The sequence below is a fragment of the Saccostrea echinata genome, unplaced genomic scaffold, assembly GCF_033153115.1.
Source record: "Saccostrea echinata isolate AGI-Se365-2 ecotype Australia unplaced genomic scaffold, CSIRO_AGI_Sech_v1 ptg000020l, whole genome shotgun sequence".
In the NCBI taxonomy this organism is placed as follows: Eukaryota; Metazoa; Mollusca; class Bivalvia; order Ostreida; family Ostreidae; genus Saccostrea; species Saccostrea echinata.
The window spans coordinates 4,421,288-4,445,953 of record NW_026889769.1 but is presented as its reverse complement, the minus strand read 5'-3'; the positions used below and the strand labels follow the sequence as shown (position 1 = coordinate 4,445,953).

The window sequence follows — 24,666 nt, the reverse complement described above, 5'->3', positions numbered from 1 at the left end:
CTTAGAAGACTTCATTTTTGCCCTACTAATAAAATCTCAAGAATCCATGAGCATCCTAGGTTGAAAGCCCCCTCTGGGACCCTACCAGGGCTTCACCCTGGACCCAATAGAGGTCTCAATCTGGACCCTGTGAGACCCCCTGCCTATTTAGCTAACCCTCTCCCCAAACTTTAAAATTCTGGCTCTGCTCCTGTTAAGTAACTTGAAATTTGAAAACATTTCAAGTTCTTGCTATCTCATGTATCTCGTGACCTTCACCTACTTAATTTAGGCATGATGATGTTTCTTTAGTGTTTCACACAAGGAAATACTATCTGCATCAGAAAAAGAGGAGTTTGCAACAAACTGCATTCTTCAATATTTGACTCGACCACATTCTAACCAAAACAGTAACAATTAACTATTAGACCAATGTCAAGGTTAAAAACCTATATAAGTAAATTAGTAACCCATAAGTTATGACTTGGTTTCTCATTAATAGTAAGGAAATAGCTTAAACAGAATTAGCCTGTCAAATTCTTCTTTCCTCATCACCCACAGATAATCATAAACATCTCCCAGGGACAAGGAAGTCGAAACAACTCTCATTCAGATTGATGTCTGCAATGTTCTAGTACACAGAAATAAAAGATCAGGGCTTAACCCCCCCCCCCACCACCCCCGACCCCCCCACCCCACCCCTCCCAAAAAAAAAGAACTTCACCAACTCTTAATGAACACAAGATTAATGTTACATTATGTGATAATGCTCCTCTTCCTTCTAGACCTGGGTGACCCACAACCGAAGGCATCTTGGCTTCTTGTCAAGGTGGCTTGTGTTCTAGTAGAAGTTTATTTTATCTGACATATCCTGCTTATGAGCCATTAAATGAGTGTTGTATTTTATTTGAAGCAATTTTTTGATTGTCATGTCAGAACCTGGTTTTGGTGTACTCACTTTAGCCTGACAAATCACAGACTGGGAGAGGACAATGTAGGTACAACATTACCCCCTGACATCTGTGTCTAACCTAATGAAGAGCTAATCATTATGTTGTTTGAATATTACCAGAATTTTACACCAAGAATTCATAGCCAATGAATTTTTACTTGATGAATTAGCAACAAAATCAAATATATGTGAAATGTTTTTATGCCAATTATGACATGGCATGGGGATAAATAAATGGATTCCTCTACGCAAGAATTACCCATATTAGATATTTTCATAATTTGAACATTTTATGTTTCAATAGGGTCTGGAAAGTCGTGGTGCTGTGTGCCATATGCACATACTGCCTGAAAATGGCACAATGCAAGAATGGTGAGCTGCACCATGTAGCACACCCCACAAATATTTTGTAAAATATGAGCATGCATGATTTGCTAGTTTGCAAGTGCATTGCAGACGGTGCTATTGGTATTCATCATCAAAGTTATAGGTAATCTGTGATTTATCATATATACTGAAAGGAAAAAGAAACGCAGGGTAAACTTTTGAAGTGATTTAATGCTATATTTTCGAATGTATTCTTCCTAGCCTAGATGTTGCAATTCAGGTAATTTTAAAACCTTAGTTCTCAAAAGAAAGGGGGATATTAAAATTAATTAAAATTTAGTTGTCAACAATTTTAGCATTATTTTAGAAACAAAACAATGCAGAAGGATTAGTAGAGCAAAGTTTGTTTTTTTTTTTTGTTTTTTTAAATTCAGGTATGAATAGAATTTAAAAATTTAAAAAGAAAAGAATGGTTCATTCTACAAGTTTTCGCCCTTTTGTCTGAAATTAAGTGTCATGTGTTGCTATTCAAGGTTTTTAGATAATAATCATTGTTTACCAACAGCTTATATAATGCATGATATAAATATTCATCATTTGCAATAAAACTTGTGCATAAAACAATGTTCTTAAATATCTTGTATTAGTGATCAATCCATTATTTTTAAAATCGAAGCAGAAATTAAAAAAAAAAAAAACAGGTGGTCTACTTAAATTAGGAAATGGAATTAATGCATAAAAACTGATGAAATGAAAATAGTGTTCTGCTTTGAAATAACTGATTTTTTTGTATTCTGAATAGCAATCCACAAAATTAACTTGAAGTCAAATCGAAAGTAATTATGAATAAAATTTGAAATAATGACACTTTTCATTGATGAACACTGATGCATTAATTGATTAGAGATAATATTATGATTTCTTGTGACTTTTATACCTCATGCAAATACCTAGGTACCTGAGAATTGACAGTTTACAGTTAGTTTCAGATCGCTTTAATAGGACTTAAAAACAAGATGTGTTTGTGAAACATTAATGTCCCCCGTATGGCAACTTATAGCGAAGGTTAAACTTTCTCAAATGCAAATCAAGTATGCTGGTACCCAAAGTAAGGTCTTGTACCAAGGAATATACCTGAGAAATATGAAAGCCCTAGCAGAAACCATTGAAAAGATAAGGAAAAGGTTAAAGTTTTTCAAAAGTAAGTCAAACATCAAGGTCAAGGTCAAAATTAATGGTGCTCAAGGAAAGGCCTTCTCACAAGAAATACACATGTGAAATATGAAAGCCCTAGCATCAACCTTTCAAAAGATATGGCCAAGGTTAAAGTTTTTCAAAAGTAGGTCAAAGTCCTAGGTCAAGGTCAAAGGGTCAAATTTGTTGGTATCCAAAGTAAGGTCTTATCACAAGGATTGCATATGTGAAGTATGAAAGCCCTACCACCAACTGTTCAAAAGTAATGGCCAAGGTTAAAGTTTTCCAAAAGTAGGTCAAACTCCTAGGTCAAGGTCAACAGGTCAAAGTTGTTGGTATCCCTAGTAAGGTCTAATGTCACAAGGATTACACATGTGAAGTATGAAAGCCCTACCACCAACTGTTCAAAAGAAATGGCCAAGGTTAAAGTTGGGTAAAATTTTGTAAAACTGGGTTAAACGTCAAGGTCAAGAGGTCAAATGTGATGGTACCCAAAGGAAGGTCTTTTCACAAGGAATACACATGTGAAATACGAAAGCTATAGCTCCAACCAATCAAAAGTTATGAGCAATGTTAAATTTTTTGCGGACAAACTGACAAACAGACAGACAGACAAACAGGGCAAAAACTATATTACCCTGAATCTTCGATACAGGGGCATAAAAAATTGGGGTGTTTAAATAATTAAGATAAAGGTATGAAACTCCTTGCATACGGCACCTACTTTCACCTATGAAATACATTTAAATCAAATGATCTAAAACGTTTACTTTCTATTTATATCTATTCACATATAAACAATCTACATTACTACCAAAGTTCATTCCAAAATTCTGTATAAACTGTACTTCTCAAGATATGCTCAAATCAATTCCAAACTTGACCTTTTTTTCACTTGAAATGAAATAAGCTTGGGCCTCTGATTATGCCTGTGGTCCTCGGTTTTTATGGTTTCATCTGATTGACCGGTCTCCACATCCTTCGGAGGGACCTAAACCTAACATGTTTGGAATCAACTCCTTTCTCTGTGATTTACAACAAAACCCTCTAAACATCATGCCACCTTTATACTGGTAAACCATTTATAAGTTGAATACCATGATCTCTTGAAGAAATTTCGATATCTGAAACCCTCTGATATCTTAGTTTTCTGTCTTTTCCACTGTGTTCAAAATATTTTAGTCTGATTGTAATACTAATGCAAGAACTTTGAAGTAATATTTTTTCCATCGTTGCTTCATAGAAAGGTATATGACTATTTGTACTATTACAGGACCGTATCATAAAATTGAAGTCTTTTAGAAGTAAATGACCAACAGAAAAGTCAGACTTTTCCATTCAGCTTCAATTCCACTTCTTCTATCCTAATTAATGCTTATAAACACATTTTATCTGAGCTTGCAAGAGACACAATCTCAGGAAGACAATGACCTTCTAGTAATAACAATTCAAACATCATCTCCATAAAAACACTTTATATTCAATAATAGTTCTCCACATCAAAACAGAAAAATGATGAGGCTCTAGAATTAATTTCTTCTTACAGTCATAAACATCTTGATTTACCATGAAAAATCTCCATCGTAAATCTCCAATTTTAAGTGTGTAATTAGCATATTTGGAATGGCAATCCTTCCCTATAGATTTACACAAGAGCAGTTTAAATAGCAGCTTTGGGAATGATATTAAGAAACATAAAATTTAACTGACAGTCATAAAACCAAATATTTTACAACTCAATATTGGTTTATAAATATTTTAAATCTACAAGAGTTGGAAGTGAAGTCACATGGTTGAATAAATTTTCACAAAAGTAATGCCAGCCATTGCTAAAGAACAAACCGATCATACCCTTAAAATTATAGGGAATTTCCCACAACAATTTTCAATGATTTAAACAAATTAATTGCAGCCATTAAGGTTCTTCAAAATTAAATTTAAATTTACTGACCCCTTCAGCATTTGACAAATTGACAACAACAAAAATGTAACATGTTTTCAACCTGCCCACTACCTGTGGAAATATATTCAAAACCCATTAAAATATGCGACAATAATTAACAGTTTGTAGCAGAAAGTCAGTCATTAAAATCAATATTTATAGACCAAGATCAATTTATCATTTTGTGAAGGCATTTCAACAATGTATCAAAGTCTCTGTACATTGAAATATAATAGTGCACTTTATGTACGTAAAATAAGTGTAAATATATAAACGGCATGCCAATTACCAATTTAAATTCTGACATGACAGACAACATACTCTCTGTATTCCAATTACTTATTAGGAATATGAACCTTCTAATTTCCGGGTCTAAAGCAGTGACCAAAGAAAAAAAATCACACTTACAGAGAACAGTTCCTTAATTAATGAATGATTATATCATACACAGGTCATGATCTTAGGCAACTTGTCAATATACATCTACAATGTTCAAGGAGTGTTCTTAATGAAAAAAGAATTGTTTAACCTGTTTTTGCAATAAAAATTTTATTTTTGATACATATACTTCCTGAAATTTATTCAAAATGACACCCCCGCCCCCCAAACGCCAGCTTAATATAACAGCTTACTAAATATATCATTATCATCAATATAAGCCTGAGTAAAATAGGGCTAAACTCCCTCTTTTACGTAATTTATGATGATGGTAGCTTTAAATAACAGCTTTTAGTTCATGATGACACACTTTTTTCTCTCCCTCACCTCTCTCCTTCATTCAAAAAGTAAATGATGATGTCTTCTGTCACTTATTATTTAATTCAGCCCTCTCTTACGAACTCAGAAATATATGGGACAATAATGTAAAAATAATTCTATTTAGAAAAGATAATACACTGCAAAATAAAAGTTATGAATAATAAAAAACAGATTCCTGAGAATTGCAAGTTATTTTTTTTTTACCTAAGCAGAACCATGATAATTAAACACACCAAAAATAATTTCATTAGTAATTCAGATTTGCCATCTAGCCAGATCTTCTTAGTTACTGAGCTTCATAAAAAGTCCTGTTAATCAACACACTGTATGGCACAATCCAAGGAAAATATAATTAAATATTCACACTTCAGATATTACAGTTGTTAAAATTTGCAGATGGGAACATTTAATAGAATTTATATAGATTAATATCTCATTATATCAAATGAGAACGGATGTTGTTCTGTTATATACAAACCTTTAAAAAAGACAGAGGAAAATAACTGCGGCATTACATTTGTCACTTATGTAATTTGATATATTCTTAACCCACAGTAGGTTAAAGGTTCAATCTTCTTTGTCTTTTTTTTTCTTTTTTTTTTTTTGAATATTTGTTCTAATTAACCCAAACTTTAGCATATTGAAACCAATAGAGTAAAACACAGTTACAGAGAACATTAATGAATTCACACTTACACGGTGAAGTGATTTTAATTATATTATTATAAACTTTAGGGCTGAAACGATATGCCCCCTCCACGGTACGGTACATATCGCGATACTTGTGTCTCAATTTAATTTTTTCAATACGATACATTTTAAAAAAAGAAACAAATCATAAGGTTAAAGAAAACATGTATTCAGATTTCAAAAGGCAAGTAAAGGTGGTGATACAATAAAGAGCACTACTTGTGCTTCTGTAAATTAAAAGAGCGCTTTGTTTGTGTCAATACTAGCAGTGGCAACCTGCTCTGAAACTTTCTCTGTCGCAATTTTCTTCCTTATGTGTGTCAAACTATCAAAATGAGGTTGAACCTGATGTATTTCAAGGAGCAACCAAACCCGATTATAAAAAAAACGTACTGACCGAAAAATCTCGAGAGTGAATCGAACATTGAACCGAGCAGAAATATTGAACAATATCGATATTTCGGTGAATCGTTTCAGCCCTAATAAACTTACAAAACAAATCAAAATTGTTCATCCCTGGCAATTTGCTATAACTGTGTTTTATTTTACGTAAGCAAATGTATGGATTCACTCTCAATTTTAGCTTCTGTCCTCTATTCACTCATATAAAATCTTTCTTTAATGCTATTGATCTCCCAAAACAAATCTAATTTGAAAGAAATTGATTTTTTAACTTGAATTTTTTTTTATAAGAAATAATAGTCATTTATCCCAGGAAGAGTTATCTCTCTTAACAGAGGGTCAAGGAACCTTAATGACTGAAGGTGGTCATGCATATTTAGCACAAGTGCAAAGAGTATGTAAATTGTTATGAAAGATTGTATTTCAGCTAGGCAAAAACAGTCAAAATATGAATTCCACTGAAATAAAAAGGCTTTGAAGTACATATATAAATAAAACAAAGATTACGAAGCCCACCTCCACAAATGTTATCTAGAAAGGAAGGCAAATCTCATGCAATTTTTTTAATTCTAGCTAGTATGCATCCTGTTATCAATATCTTGATTAATAATGAGTCTGATTTAATTTGGACCTAAAATTACTTGGTAATGAACCTACTCAAAAATTTTTAAGTTTGCTCATCCAGAAAATGTAGGTCAGATCCAGCATCTGAAACAAGTCTAGAAGTGTCCATCCCTAGAACTTTGCATCATTCCTGCAAGTTTTAGACATAACAAGCCATATAGTTACACAGCTACTCCAAAAAAATGTAGGTCAGATCCAGGATCCGAAGCTAGTATGGTAGAGTGTATCCCTAGATACATGTATATCATCCATGCAAAGTTGGTTCAGAAAGGGCTAATCATTACTTGGGAGGGACCTACTCATAAAACTTTAACCTGGTCACTCATCTGGAAAATGTAGGTCAGCTCCAGCATCCATAGCAAGTCTAGTAGTGCTCATCCCAAGATAATTCATCCAAGCTAGTTTGGTTCTGGTAGGGTTTTTCAGTTTGGTTAACATCTATTTCAACCCAAATTTCAAAGAATTTAACTTGAAAATTTTTATCTATTTCAACCCAAATTTCAAAGAATTTAACTTGAAAATTTTTTATTTGTTAAGTTAAATTCACCTTGAAAACAAGTCTTAACCATGTTAATGTCTTGACATCAGTGTTTAGGACTGCTAGGTTGACTATTATAGCTACAACCTGACCATTCTTGCTTGTTTTGATAATTATTTAATCCTTTCGTGACAAGTGTTTTTTGCCATGGAATAAAGCTGATTTCAGTTGTGATGTCTATTATCACTGTTCACCTCATCATTCTTTTGATTTCAATGCCATTTTTTGTAAAAAACAGTTTCTAATACATAAACCATACCCAAAGAAATCTGGAAAAATCAGCAACCTGACACCCCCCCCCCCCCCTAAAATTGTCAAAGTTAGTGTAAATCATAGTTTCTTGAGAAAATGTAAAAATGTCTACTCGGTAGACTTCATTTTAACCCTACAAAATCTCTAGAATCCAGGAGCTTCCGGGGCTTTGCCCTGGACCCAATGGGGGGCCTCAAGGCAGCTGCCAGACCCCCTGCCTACTTTTTGCGCCCCTCCCCCCCTTCAATTCCTGGATCTGTGCCTGAAAATGGAACCAAAACCGAACTGAACAACTTGGACCACAGTTTTTGGTTATTTCGGGTAACTGTGGCAACCCTACTTTAAATCACTTTTTAACATGAGAACTTTATTTTCATGTAATTTGCTTGCAAAAATTTTATTGTCACATATAGTGTTATGTAAAGTAGTAACCAAAATTCATGAAAATTTTGTCTCGCAAATAACTTTCTCACGAAAATAAGGTGTTTTTGAAAATTTCATGATCTACAGTAGCATAAGCTCATCATGATTCTGTCAAGGTGAGCTAAATAGAGGAAAATAAGTAAAACTCTCCATCTCCCTCTGTTTTGTTGAGACACTCCTTGTGATCCACCACGTAAGCTAAGTAATTAATGACATACTTATATTATTTTTTTTCTCTGCGTAGATTTTCACTTCCTTCCGCTGGCACATCACACATACATAACACACTTACAAGGAATTATTTTCTTTCCTTTTCAATTTTTTTTTCTATCAAACACATTATGAAATTTCAATTAGTTTAAGTATGTAATTCGAATTCAACAGAAAATTTGATAGATATCAAAATATGTATTAAAAAGGCAATTTTCAGTAAGAGCTACACCCTTGACCCACACTGATTTTTGTGATACAGTACGTTGTACAATACATCATTTTCTCAAGCATTTTAAAAGTGTGCGTGTGTCATAAAATATATTTTATGAAAAGGAAAGCTGGCTCTTGTTCGAACTTTTTTTTGTATGTAGGCTTGAGATTGCGGGTCAAGATTTTTTTCCCCCTCGTTTTTAATCACAGAATGCATTACAGTTCTCTTCAATGTTGATATAATTGAGCATTAAAAGGAACTTAAGGCTCTGTTAGTCAATCAATATTGTCTGGTTTTTTGAAGTACTTAATTCTTTATAACCTGATTTCAAAAGTCAAACAAACTTGTGTTGACAATTGCAGAACATGAAATCCATTAAACAAATTTTCTTTTCAGTGCGGAGGACCCAGTTGTGTGCTTTTGGTGTTTGGGTTTATGTAATTGTCACTACTTCTACAGTGAAACCTTTGTTATGTTTTCTGATTAGCTGCCTTTTAAACATTTGGTAAGCTGGTTAGAGGTTTAAGAACATTTTATGCAGGTCTGCAATGGAGACATTCTGTAAAGCCACGTCTGGACTGAAGCATTTTAATCTCCAGCTTGGCCCTAGGGCTACATCACCTTACCGTTTTACAATATATATACACTTGAAAACCTTCACTTAAGGTAGACAAGACGTCTTACAACTACATGTTAAGATATTAAGATGGTGTCTTACTTTGTAAACTGACACATGCATGGATAGGTTATAACAAATTCTTACAAATATTTTCTCTTTGAAAAATGAAAAGTAGTAAACAGCCATTAAAAAATAATTCTGCTTAGGTGGGACACAAAATAATATCAGAGAAAAGTTTAAATTTCTCTATATTTACTACAATTGTGTTCCTTCAAGTCTCTTCAATTAAAATCTTTAGCTGGAATTTATTTACTGAACCTTTGACAGTATATGTACATATATATTTTTCCTTTTTAATTTTTTGGTAGCCCACGGAAAATCTATTCTGTGATGGTTGCTCTGAGCATACCCTTGAAATCTGAAAACACTGGAATCTGTCCAGCTTTTGAACACTGGAGTCAATAGAAAAATATGTTTAAATATTATGAGATAGACTTCCCTCAACCAAAATAATTGTCTAGCTTACAAAATTTGAATGAATCAAATGACTGAGTCATGCCAATAGTAATGGGGATTGGTACATTGGCCTGGTAGCTTAGTGGTAGAGGACCCCGCACAGGTTCAGAGCCCTGTTTGGCCAAAACTTTTCCTTGTCTCTTTTTTATTTGTTGCCTAAGAACAAAACCATTGGGTACTTTTGAAAGAGTATCAGTGATTTTTTTTCTTTTTTGGTGGAAAACCTTGAGAAAAGGGGGGATGAGTATGTAACGGCAACTGCATGGGTACAAGTCAGCAGTGCACGGTTAATGGGAGGTCCTCAGTTCAAGTGACTGACTAGCTGACACTTTTCTCTGCTTGCTATACTGATATTTTCTGTTTAATATGGATGATTAAAGAATTTATAATCTGCTAAGATTGGTAATGTCACATTTCCAAAATTTTGGCTTCAAACAGGTCCAGTCCATAGACTATTTCTACCTATGTAGCTATTAATAGCTACCTAGGTATTTAAAGCTACCCAAAGTAGCTATTTTTACCTACTTTTTGCTTTACTTACATTTTGTGGCCAAACGGCCGAATGGCGCAACATCATGAGTACCACATTTCTTGATAAAGTCACACTGATGATGAATACGACAAATTTTGGCCAAAAAAATGATTACTTTGTAAGTTAACAATTTTGCATTAATTACTATGCGAAATTGTTAATTTACGAAGGAATCATTTACAAATTACAATGAAGAGAACAATTCATAATACATATACTAATGTCACCTTGTAATGTTTTATTGACCTATCTGTCACGTGAATTGTACTCAGTACTCACATTTTACCATTCCCGAGGTAGCGTTCCAGGTCCATGTCCAAGGCTTCATCTATCACAAAGTCCTGGACTACAAAAACAAAAAAAGAAATTCATTCATTCCACAACATTTAATTCCATCTTCAAAATTAAATCCTCAATCCAAATATCAAAGTTATGAAATTTACCACAATAATCACTTAATGGTCCAGATGGAAAATTGACAACCATTTTTGAAATCCAAATATAATCAAAACTGTCTGATAATTATGCAGTTCATTTAAATTGTTACAATCATTATGAGGTCAAGGTCAATTGTAAGAAATCTTCTTCTGTGGTTCGGTCCAACCAGAACAACACAAAGCCAGCTCTAAGATTCCATGTAATTCATTTCCAAAACAGATATGTAAATAGTATGACATCAATAAGTGATGTACACTGGAGATATTATAATAATGAGGCTCATAACATCACCGTAATTGTCACCTGTATATATTAATTTCTTACTAAAAGATATTATATTAAGCCTACAAGGAATTAACATGCAGTTTTCTTCAAATTAGATGGCTTTTTTACACGATGAACTCATTAAAACCAAAATGAAAGTCGAAAAACGAAATGAAAACTTTCATGCATATATTCAAATGACATGATGGGAAAGAATACAATGATTTAATTGTTATACATCAGTGTATGTACTTAATAAAATCAATGTAAGTACAAAGAATATATGTATACATTATATAAAAATATTCTTTTTTTTAATTAATGCATGTGCTACTTAGGTCTTGGCATGCTTTGTACAAAACATGATTCAGCATTGTTGTGTTTGACACGTATTGAGGTCAGAATACCTGAATGTGTGTAGAATTAACTTTTTTTTTAATTGCCATTATGATGGCACTAACAGAGAGTCTCAGAGATAATGTCAGGTATGTGCATCACCTATATAGAGGATGCACAATACACCAACCACATTAGTTCTAACGAAGTACCACTGACAAGAACACAGTCTTAAACTGTAATCTGAGATAGTCAGATAATACAAGCCTGTACATAAAACATGATTTTTTAGTTACTGAAAACATCTCTACATAAAAAAGTCATTTAGTCAGTTAATCTAAATCATATAACCCATCATTTAATTCACTCATCACAAGTGCACAAGACATTCAATCTGAAAAGAGTGGAAATTAAGGGGGGGAGGACTTCTGGGGTCATGAGGAGGTTTTTGAAAATTTTGTGCTAAAAGGGGAAACCAAAAGAGACCAAGATATATATGAAATATACTGAGCTGGATTGGGCACCAGACTATACATGTTACTTGTGTTTACTATGTAAAACAGGGGCACAGGGTGAGCAGGGCTATTATATAAAGCAAACAAGTACAATAAGTACAATCCTATTTACAACGATAAATGCCCAATATTCAAACCATGCCAAAAAGATAAATATTTCATATATCATATGTAAATAATTTGATACCATGCACTGATAGAGCTGAACTCTTATGCACCAATTTGAAAGATATTGATCATCATTAATCAAAATGACTATGGAGATCATATAAAGACATACATGTACAATGTATGTACAGATTCTACCAACAACAGCAATTTTAAGTCTCGGAAAGAGACTAAGAGAGGGAGTGATTATCATTTGGCAACAAATAAATAAAAATATGGCTTTGAATTTTGAATTTGCCATATAGAACTTCCCAAAAACTATTAAGCAATATCTTGTATGCAGACCTTTAATATTATCTTGTTATCAAAACACATTTTGAGCTTTCTACTTTTGCAGCATGTACCATGACAAGGAATACTGTGGAATCATTTTAATTCATGGGGGTCAGTGTTCGTGGACAAGCAAAATTTTACTTGTTCAAGGGGACGTAATTTCGTGGGTTACTCGTTTATACGGTAGATTCAATTAATCAATATGTTTACAAAATAAACGTTCGTGGGGATGTAAATTCGTGGGTAAGGGTAACCCACGAAATCCACGAACATTGGTCCCCGACGAAAAATGATGATTCCACAGTAGATATTTTCTTCAAAATGATGTTGGGCAATGTTGAGATGGCTCATAAGTACCAGGGTATTCTCCGAAAAAGCTTACATTCCTTACAGTAAGTTCAATTTAATAAATACAATCCATGCAAAGTTGACAAAAAATCTGCATCATTAAGGAAAATACATTCTTTACAATATTCAGTTCAATCCTTAAAATACAGTCCATGCAAAGTTAACAAAAAACTACATCATTAAAGGAAAAGAAACAAGGAACTACAGTAATGGTTAATTAAATCAAGAATGGCACATAGATTCCCTGTCAGGAAAAAAATGAAGCAAATGAAGAGTAAGGTAAAAAAAAAAAAAGAGAGAGAGACCTATGGGCCACAATGCTCACCTGAATCATATCTTCATCAGCTCATTTTTTCCCTATATATTCCTATGTAAAACTTCATCAATTGTGGCCCTATCCTACCCCTGGGGTTCATCATTTGTACAAACTTGCATGTATGTACACTACTTGAGGATGCTTCCATATCAGTTTGAATAATCATGCCTTTGTTGTTTTTGAGAAGAAGATTTCTCAGATTGTTTCTTTTATATACCCGCCTATGTAAAACTCTGATTGTCCATTATCGCCCATTATGTAAATTTGGTCATGATTTGAACAAACTTGAATATACACTATGTAATGAAGATTTCACATATGTTTCAACTCTTCTGGCCCAATTAGGTTCTTGAGGAGATTTGAAAGATTTTTTCCCCATATATTCCTAAGGATGTCGAAAATGTGAAAAGTTTGCAGACAACATACATGTACAACACACAACAGACAGATGCTGGACACTCTTTGATCAGAAAAGCTCACTTGAGTATTCAGCTCAGGTGAGCTAAAAATAAGTAGAGTTTGATCCCTGACAGTAAATATCACATCTAACATATTTTACTCATTTCACAAAGAAATAAAAACAATTCACTGATAACTTCTCTATTTGTTTCTTATATGTATTTTACTCTCTTCTCAAACCCTCAGATATCTTGAATTTTTTTCTTAGTCCAATCAAGTTTGAGAAAATGGGGTTTGACTGTAGTTATAAGCTAATGATTAGATGCATTCAAATCCAAAGAAAGTATCGATCTTCTCATTTCTAAATCTTGATTTTGGGAACATATGCTTTCTCTACCATTGAACTTTTCATTGGCATTGAAGTTCTTAACGATTTTGAGTAATGACGGTACCAAATTAAACAGTATTACATTGTACTTATTGTTTTAAATGTTTCATACTGTACGTAAAACCTAAATTAAAAACAACAGTAGGAGAAACTTTTAGAAGTGACACATAAACACAGGAATAAGATAAAATTTCTTAAACTTATTGTGTGTAGACACGTCCTACAAAGAACGAAACACTTTATAGTAAGATACACAAGTACATTAACATGCATGGCAATTGAATACAATGAAGACATTGCTTAAAAGGGAAGAGGGCACTTAAAATATAGGATAAAGTCTCTTAAGATGGTCTGTTCTAATAGAGATGTTGGAGAAACCTACTCATGGTGTAAAACCCAGTACAGCTAAAGAATATAGAAGTCAGAATACACTATCTGAAATAAAACAGAATTAGTCTACTGTCCTTGTTTGTAAACAAAACTTGAGGTCAGACAGTTAAGCACGATCTGTTTCAATTCAAATTGAATACCATCAAAAGTCTTAATAACAAATTAGAAAATTGTAAACTGTTTTTGGCAGTCATGCTATAGATGTCAATTGCTGGAGTTTACTCTCTATAAATAAGTAAAATTTCAGCCACAGGACCAGTTACTGAAATCACATTTACAAGTATGCCAATTAATTGATTAATTCAGCCATTATAAAGAAGTCTGAAAATATATACAATAACTAATGATACATATTTTCAATACCACACAAAGAATAATTCACATTAGTAAACTTCATTATTTTTTCAAACATCTTCAATATGAATGAAGATTTTAAACTTTGAAGCCACTTGAAAGGGTCAGACTATGTGAATTTGTATGATACAAAAATTTATGTACACCAGATATGGATCCTCCCTAAATTAGATAAAATTGAGCAAGTTTTACAATGAAATTCCAAATAAATTGAACAAAAATTTCAAGGATATAATGACCATTTTGTGTTAATTTCACTTTTCTTTTTGACCCTGACCCTACCGTATAAGCAAAATTCAAACAACCATGTACCTGAACCTCTTTTCATTTTAATACTTTAAATTGTCTATATATACACAAGAAGCAATAATTGCACATATTATATCTGATGTGGGGTGATTCTTCAAAACCCTACTATTATGGACTTATATTACATGTGTCACTGTCAGTGTGTGTCTTTTATTTTTTCATATCAAGGCAAATGCACTTCATGTGTTACTGGAATTTGATCTGTATCCTCTGCATTATAGGATACTATAATTATATTCATATTAAGAACTTTCTTTTTTTTCACGTTGAGACAGTTTTAGAAAATAAGGCAAAAATAGCATTATTACAAATGTGATTTAGAGTACTCAACTAACATTTATAATTACAGTGAAACTTTGTCTATATATCTGGACACCACTGGTTCCAAAGAAATTGGCTGAATTAGACAACATTCCGGATTAGACAACATTTTTATCAATTAAATTTTATTGAAAGGGATTTAAAGTTTACATTGTAATACACAATTTTTCGGAATACACAACATCCGCATTAAGTTTCACTGTATTACCAGAAACACAATAAAATTTGCCTAAAAGGATAATGAACCCAAACTAAAAAGAATTTCATGTCTATATGAACACATAAAATCATTAATTAAATGGTAAACAAAAACATTAGATAAGACTGGAATATTATCTGGAGCAATGCACGATCATCATGGTAAATAAAAAGAGACCCCATCAGGGTAGCGTATTTGTTTGTGTGATGCTCTGATGATAAGATCAACCTTAGATATGTATATTAACAAACATAAGTGATACAGGTACTAATGATCCAGAATGCTGTGTAATTGACACTTTGCTGCTAGCATGCAACTACATAAACTACTGTAAACAAAATTCTGCCTTAATTTATTTTACCTTAATTCTTGTACAAAAATTTGGGATCATAAAAAGATCGAGAAAAAAAAAACCCAGGTGTATACTGTATAGGGTGCTTTGTTTTACCTTCATTCATGTGTATTCTTATAGAAAAAAAATTGAAGACTGCAAAAAAACTGGGATGACAGAAATGTAAAACAGGTGTAGAATGGGGGGGGGGGATATTGAAATAAATAAAACCTTTGTTTGAATCCTCCTCCATCACCCCCTCACACTCATTCATCCCAAGATGCTTAGAGAATTTAACATACATGTTGATTAATGGCAAATTATTTCCCTGCAAAATCTCATAATCATTAGTCAGTAAAACTGAATGTGCAATAAGTAGGTCAGAAATATTGCAGTTAGTGGAATATTTTAGTACCTCCACCTGGGTTCATAAAAAGCATGTCCATCTAATTAGACATCCATATGATGTATTCCAAGTCATGTCCTAAACATAATGCTTACAACAGCATACAAAGTATATACTAGTGCTTCAATCTGTTAGGTACCACAGTCTTCAGCAAGATAACACATACAAAACAGCAATTATTAGGTTAAACATGGTATTTAGAAAACAAGATGAATATTAATGGTAGCAGACTGCATGATGTTTTCATAACTTTTTTCCCAAAATGAGATCTTATGATGGCACACTTTTATAAATATTTAACTTTGACGTTTTTCTGAGCATGCACAAAAATTTCAAATTGAGTGTTTTAATTTCCCATTATTTTCAATTCACAATACTAATAAATTCACTGTCTTGACTTCTACGCACTGATGGAATTTTTTCAGTGTGTGCAGTACATCATTCGTATTACTTATACAAGGTATTATAATATTGATGGTCATATTGGTCCTTGAAGGCCTTTATTGCTCTTGTCCGTCTATAAATAAGTACAGTACTATAGTGTGTCCATAAATAACTCTAAGTTTACGGGCCATTCCAGTTCCCTTACACAGAGGGCATGTAAACACTTACAATATGAGTGTTATGACCATACTGCAATAGAGGTACTTTGTCCAGAGAATGCCTCTGTATACTGCTTATATAAACTTGACATTGTAATTATTATAGATTTAATTTCAACACTATTATAGTCATCACTTAAATGTCAAGATGAATTGAGACTGTGGCAAGTATAACCATGTACCTATATGTCATTCCAATCTGATATCTTGATCATGTTGATCATGCTAAAATCTAATTAAAAATTGAAGGAAAAAAAATTCAACTTTGTGATTCAGCTAAAGAACACTACCTTTTTCTTTCAATGAAAACAAAAACTGTCCTTGAAAAACCTTTGATAATGCATGCACATATTAATTTTCCTTAATTAAATCAGTGCACATTTTATAAAAAAGTAATTATGAGAATCACTAAAAATCAATATGTTTCCTACATGACATGAAGGTCGTATTTTAGTGTAGGATGTCATTTAATGGTTCATAGACTTGGTGTAAATCTGTACAATTGTTATTATAGTGTGACTGACAACAAGTATTGTCCACTATAGTTGGATCATCTAATCCGTGCAGCTCCTTAATCTGTGTCGTGTGTCTATACAGTTCGTTCACTGGTTCAAAGTGTTTATGACAGTATAACTACCAGTTTATGCACTACCCACATACATTGAAGTACCTTAGATAATTACTCAGCTAGCTTTAGGGACAGATCCTTGGACAACAAAACCATTAAGAGCATTACTATAAGTAATACATACTGCTACTTGTACTAAAAATAGTTTGCATTTTTTCATACTTGTGACATTTTTTCATTACAATAAGATTTGTATTTAAGATAGCCATTAATTTGCACAATGCTAAAGTATTTATGCCATAGTCTTATTTACCAATGCTTATTACACTGCAGATTTGGACTTTATGTTTAATCATAAATATCTGAAACCCTATGTCATACAATTTTAGCAGATATACGTAAGCAGACACAAACTCCATCTCCACCCCGTACAATAATACTAATTGTTAATTAGTTTCTTAATGACTTAATGTAAACCATTATAATTATCTATGTTTCATGAAAATCTGGGATTCCTAATGACTACAAATGTTCCAGAGATACAATCTGCCTTGTGTACAGTCATCAATATTTCAGCACAGAGTACATACACCCTATCATTGTTAATTGCTTTGAACGCTTTCTGATTAACACCATCAGTGATAGACAAAAATAAATTGTTCTCTCAATAATAATACAGTCTCTAACAAACACTGCTCCGAGGCCCAATTGTACCTGAGTTATATCAAAAGTCAATGAGATTCTTGTTTGGTTTTAACATTTTCTAGTGCAGGAATACTGTGATATTTTGTAAGAATTTTAGCAAAAACCTTCATATTCTTCCAATATATCTCTATTCAATTTAAAAATCAATCAAAAACCTTCATATATAATGATTTACAATGAAATAATTGATAAAATGTTGTGTAATTTAGGCTTTTAGGCAATTACATAAAAGTTCTTATTTTGCCCCTTTATTGGTACACATTCACAATATTTAAACTATGTACAAAAAAATACATTGAATATCTTGTCCACAAGGTGGCAAAAATAAACACAAGGTGAACAAATCTTAAATTAAAATCTCTCTATCAGGATGCTTTCAATTAAAACCCAGCAAACACCCATCCAGTCACAAAATACCTTGATCTACCCAGAGGGGCCATAATGGCAAGTTAACAAAATATTAGCATTCCTCTGACTAATACTTTTGCAGTTCAATAAACATGTAAGGGTAGGGCAGTGTCTGTTCATACCAATACAGCAACTACAAACTGAAAAGAAAGACAAACAGTCTCTCCATCAAATAATTCTATCCCCTTCAAAATTTAACAAACATTGGTTTGATTTTGTTATTTTTGGCTTTATCAATTCAAAATTCTTTAAATTATTAAATATGTAATGAAAGACTTTAAAAACATATTGAAAATACACAGTTATATATTATCATGTATGAAGAATAAGATTTCCTGTAGAGCTCTAGTAATATGAAATGCACTAAAAGTCTAAATTCTTTTTAAGGTGACATATTTTAAAAGTGCACACACATCAGGATTTTGACTGTTTTTAACCTGTTTTCATGAAGTCTATGTTCAGTTTGACAAGACTATCTCACTCTGACTCTTTGTGATGGATGTTGACCCTAAGATGAAAAAGAAACAAGATTTCCACCCCTAGTCTAGCCTATTTTTGGTGTGTACAAACCTATTCCTCTTGAAATGATTTCTATAACTGAAACTTAATCTTGTTTGATAAGTGAACTGATTTTTTTTTCTTAAATAATAAATAGGTTAAACTCATGTATCCATTATGGCTATTTGATTAGATGGAAAACATTTATTTTTTATTGAAAATAAAAGAATCACAAAGTTTAGCCAAAATAGTTACTACATTTTCAATAGTGAAATAAAAAAACATTTCATTATTATGAGATTCAATTCCAATTTTGAAATCTGGCATAATTTATCAGTAAAATATTAATTGCAGATCAATTAACAGTTTAGCATTCATTATCTGTCAAAACAGTCACGTTTTTTTGAAGAATTTCCATTAATTGTTTGCTCTCTATCTTTAAGTTAGAGAGTTATGTCCCCACAAGGAAAAGTCATAATTAGCACAAAGAAGTTGCTTGGTAAAGCTTTTGAAACTGCATGCAGAGTGTCTGACTTCTGATTTATTTAAAACAAACAAAATTTCCTTCAGTTAATCACTGTCTTCCTAGCAAGTAGGAAGGAAAATTTATCTTGAAGTTCTTTTTCTGTCTCAAGATATTTTTTTTTTACAGTGATTGTGAATTACTCACTGAATTTTACATTCAGAATGTGTAGAAATATCACAGACAGATGTGTGATGGGGGCTTCCCCCTCCCGCGTTGAACACAAATGACAAAGTTGAAGACTTAAAACTTATAAAAACAAAATACCATAAACAAGAAGTTACTTCTAGACATCTATTATATTTGCTTTCAGAGAGGACACCAATGAAAATTAAGAGAAGACTATTCCTTATTATTACTGTGACACTGGAAAATCCGCAAATTATAACAATTTACATGCAGGATTTAATTGGCTGATTTTTTTTGTCAGCTGAGTCAATGCTCTGATATTTAATATAAGCATGAAAGTATCTTTTTTAAGGAGTTTTGGAACTATTTATAATAGTATAAATGATCTTGAAACAATCTGAGTTGTAAGTATACTCTCATATCAAAGCATACTACTTAATTATCTAATTAAAGCTGATCTATCTTAAATAATGTCACTATATATGTAATGTTTTTATCGCACAGGAAAAAAATACTAAATTTACCATTGAAAACCAATTAAAGACATACAGTCATATTGAAACCATTATAAAGACTTAAGATGAACATTATAATTCTTCACAAAATTGAAAATAGGATTCAAATAGCGGCCAAAACAATTTTCATTCAAAATGTGTCCTCTTCATCAGTATCAGGGACTAGCAGCCCCTAAAATCTCAAAACGATCAAATCAATTAAGCTCAGAATTTGATAGAAATTTTCTTTATAGTTAAGGTTGACCTCAATATACCTGGCACAGATTATTACTTTAAAACACTCACTGATTTATGACATTTGGAAAATAAACTGATTTAATTAACATCATTACTAACACTATTTTCTGAAAACTACAGGTAACAAGATGAATTATTCCAAGTTTGATAAGTTCGATAGTCGTAAGACAGTCTGTAACAATCTCACTCAATACATTGTGGTTACGGAGTTTTTGGCTCTGCATTTTTTTTTTCTTTTAAATAAATTATTTTATTTTTATCACCTACGAAAATTTTCGTATTCAAATCATATTGCTATGCTTCACACTAAATATAACATTCATTTACAAAATCAAACTTTTAATAAAAAGCAAAAAAGCAATTTTTATAATTTCTCAAAATCAATATAGCCTGGCATAAAGTTTATTCCATAAGGACTAGACAAAAAAAAAAAAATTAACAGCATTTCCTGTAATCAGATCACTAACTTATATTAATTAACTAACTGATGTTAATTATTAAGAACCCCTATTAATTAATTTTTAAAGCAAAATTTACTGAATATTGAAGTAAATTGATTTTTGATTAAAAAAAAATGTGGATAAATTATGATGAAATAGGTTTTAATATTTTGATCATTTTAAAACTTTACTGTGCTAAATCTGCCTGTATTAATGGTGACCCCACCCCCCACCCACCCCCCCCCCCAACCAAATGAACTAATTGACTGTTAGTGTACTTTTATTTCTTTGGAGTACTTTATTCAGATTATGACAATTTAAATGTCTTGACTGTAAGTACATTTAAAAAATAAAAAAAAAATAAAGGCTGATATTGATATTAATTTTTCACGTATAAAATGGGAAGCAAATATATCTTTATTTGGCCTGAGTCATCCAACTTATCAAGAAATATGGGAGGAGAAGGGGGTGGGGTGGGGGGTTTGAGGGTGGAAGTTATCTAATTTCCTTTTCATCTCTTTTTAATTGACACTGGTTATTCATCTTATTAGTATTATTAATATGATGTTTAAATTTTTAAATATCTACCCATTTTTAGTAATGGATATTGATGAGTGAAAATACAATTTTTTTCATCACTGCATACTTGATTTTGTATTTTCTATTATCTGTTCAGTGTTGAGTGTAGCAGCAGATATCATGAGTATTTTCCCCCTTTCTTTGAGGACCAATGACATCAAAAAAACTTTAATCAAAACACATTCTGAAGAGGAAGCATCTCTGACTCACATCCAAGAGGAAGGAACGAGTTCTCATTATAGAAAGTCACCGCTTTCCAAAAAACTGAGAAGTTAAGCGTCACAGACTAAAAAAACAACTGCCATACAACATAACCTAGTTAGAATCATTGACATTAGAACAAAGCCAAGTTTCTGAGAAAATTGTTACCAATGGGTTGATGATACAATAGATAAAGAGAAAGATATAAAGTAATATTGTAATAAGTAGTTTTACTATGAAAGACTGACAATATGAGTTTACACTGACAAATAAAATTGTAATATACCAAACAGTAAGCTATATTGTCATGACTGTCCTTTGGAAATCAATGGTAGGATTTTGGTGAGGGATTGGTGATGTTACTGTAACATTTAATTGTTTCATGTACTTTTATATTGTCTAATAGAGTGTAATAGACATACCATGTTCAGCATCTACCAAATGTAAACATATATGGTATATTGCATGTCTGCATATGTAAATAATCTATCTTGGTAAGTTTGAAGCAAATTGAAACTTTATCACCAGAGTACCTCTGAAGTCTCTATCAGCACTGTACATTGTCTGTGATCATATGTATTTTATGTTTAGCCAATTTAGGCCCTGGTAGTATATTCTATTCTATTCTATTTTATTCTATGGGTAGACCACACATGCCATGCTCTTACCTACCCAGTCATTCCCAGATCAAAATATTTTCATTTTTTGACTTTTTAAAAGTTTGATTTGTATTATTTAAACTTACATAAATCAGATTTGATCCTGTTTTGGAATTTAATTCTATGATCTCATATTGATTGAATTGAGGGGTCCTACAAAGAATTTTTCAATGTTTTCACACTTGGAACTTTTTGTTGACACTATGGATTTTAACAAGAGAAACAAAACGTACTTTGCCTGTGGGTCGTATCCTTTTAATGTGCTTTCTAAAAAAAGAAAACTGGAGAAAAATATGAAGCACAATTAGGTCTGAAATCTTCTTTGATTTACTGGAAAATAATTGATCGTGATTCATGACCAAAACATTTGATAGAGAGAGGCATCAGATAATTATAAGGTGTGCCACCCGTACCTGGCATTAAATTTTTATCTCTCAGACTCTTTGAGGCAAATTTAAGCAGAAGCAATACTACAACAAGAACCAATATCATAATTAACAGGTTTCTAGTCAATAATTCACCATTGATAGCCACTGAGATTTTTAAATCAATCAAGACAGCTAGCATACTACAATGTGGGTACACAAAATTTTATAAACCCTCAATAGGTGTAAAGTAATAGGAACTCTATTCAAAGAAATACACTCAGGTGAAATAGGGAGAAATATTGTAGACCTGCTATTTCATTTCAGCTTCAGTGTCATAAGTTCTAAACAAATTACTGTATTTTCATTTTTTTTTCAATTCTATACAAATCACTTCCAAATTCCTTAATTCTATGTTGGTAACACAATATTCTATATTATATTGTTGTAAATCAATCAAACTATGGTTCCAAAGATTGGATGCACATGTACATTCATTAATCATGAAAGTCACTTAAATTGATTTCAAGGTTTAAATTAAAATATAAATTTTTCAGCAGTACATTTGATCATTAAAACTTGTAAACATGGTACATCTGTTGATTTTCAAAAAATAAATCATTATTATTCAAACACGAGTTTTCAGAAAAAGTAGTTTTTTTATTTGTTTCATTTACAGCATCACTTTGGACCTTTCTTTGGGACTCATTGATTAAATTATCTTTGACCTGAAGATAACACGCAGATTGTACATATATTGACCAAGTTATAAAACTATAATTGCATTTTGTAGTGTGTGTCCCTCATGTAAATTTATGGTGCCAGAATATCTACTGAAATAGGATTTGTCAACTTGATTTTTTTAAATCAAAAACTGTGCCCTGTGGTTTGTCAAATAAGTGTATTAAACTGTTCTTCAAGACATGTAGAATAAAGAGCGGAAATTCCTTGGTCCTTGGTGATGAGGAAAACCTGAGGAACCAATAGTAGGCCTTTGGGGCGGTGAATACCCACTGACCCCATTTCACATACTAGAGACACACTGAGCTTGACAGTACAGTAACCGTTATTGACTGCAAAAAGTAACACAAGACTTTAAATATATACTGCCAACAAATACACATTCTACTTAATGGTAAACCTTATAAAAATCACTCATTTCAATACAACGTCGAGGGTAAACAACCAATCTCTGACACTTTTTTCACGAAATAAAAACGTCTTCGTCAACTTAAACCCTCATTTTTTACCGGAAACCTAGTGATACTTAGCGGAGTTTCTAACGTTTCTGTCTAGGGACGACATTCAACTTACCTATGGCGTCTCGCATAGCCTGGTCGTCCGCCAGGACTTCCATTAGTTCACCGGAATCAGAAAATATCTAAACTTTTGTGTATTTACAAATCCATGTGTATATTGACGATCTTTTTTCTTCGGTGTACACATTACACTCTGCCCTTTGGCCTCGTGACGTAGGAGCACATGACAGTTCAATAAGATTTTTGGCGGGAGTTGTTTCCCTTTGATTGTGAAACGAACATACACTTTCAAGTGTGTTTATAAACATTTTCTAATCTTGTTTATATTAACTTATTATATCTAACTATTTTATGTCGTTTAAAAAATCCTTTAAAACGAGTTAAACCATTTTCAAATTTAGAAAGTTATCAGTTCCCAAATTTACGTTTAGTCTTCTTTTGTAAAATGTTCAAATGGGGTCCTGTGACATGTCACAAAAAAAACAACATATTTTTATAAAATATATGTACATGTAAGCCACATCGGGAAAAAAAATTCAAAGTGTTAGTTAAAGGCCCGTAGCAACGGTTTCAAAAGGGGGCAACCCCCCCCCCCCCGCCCACCAAAATCTGACAAGCGAAAAAAAAACTACACTGACCAAAAGTGGGGTGGGGGGCTCCTAACATTATCTGACAAGCCAAAAAAAAGGGGGGGGGAACTAATTTACTGTCCAAATCCTGGAATTTGCCTGTGTTCGACCTACCTCGACAGCAAAGATTATGCACTTCATGTAATGCTATTGATGATGAATTTCATTTCTTTTTACAATGTAATTTGAATATACAAGCAAGGAATATACTTATAAAAACCATGTTAGATAATTGTTCCTCATTCTATCTCAAGTCACTCATACAGAAACATGAATATATACTTAGTCCAACAATTGAAGTTATACCGGCTGTTTGCACTTTTATAAAACAATCATTAGAATTAAGAAACAAAAGGTCCACATCGGTGTAACATATAAGGAGTAAATTACTTAAATTGCGCCTATTGTATAAATACATTCA

The 24,666-nt window shown here is 32.4% G+C and overlaps 1 protein-coding gene across 2 annotated transcripts in view; it reads right to left on the bottom strand.

Annotated features, from left to right (window-relative positions):
• Positions 1–23,832, bottom strand: part of LOC133189964 (myelin regulatory factor-like) — a 69,197-nt gene extending 45,365 nt beyond the window's left edge. For both annotated transcript variants that reach the window (XM_061325412.1, XM_061325413.1), the window contains exons 1-2: positions 23,672–23,832; positions 10,453–10,519 (exon numbers count right to left, since the gene is read on the bottom strand). In XM_061325412.1, the coding sequence (XP_061181396.1) occupies positions 10,453–10,519; positions 23,672–23,714 (110 nt within the window). In that variant the 5' untranslated portion in view covers positions 23,715–23,832. The remainder of the gene's footprint in view (positions 1–10,452; positions 10,520–23,671) is intronic.
• Positions 23,833–24,666: the final 834 nt, after the last annotated feature.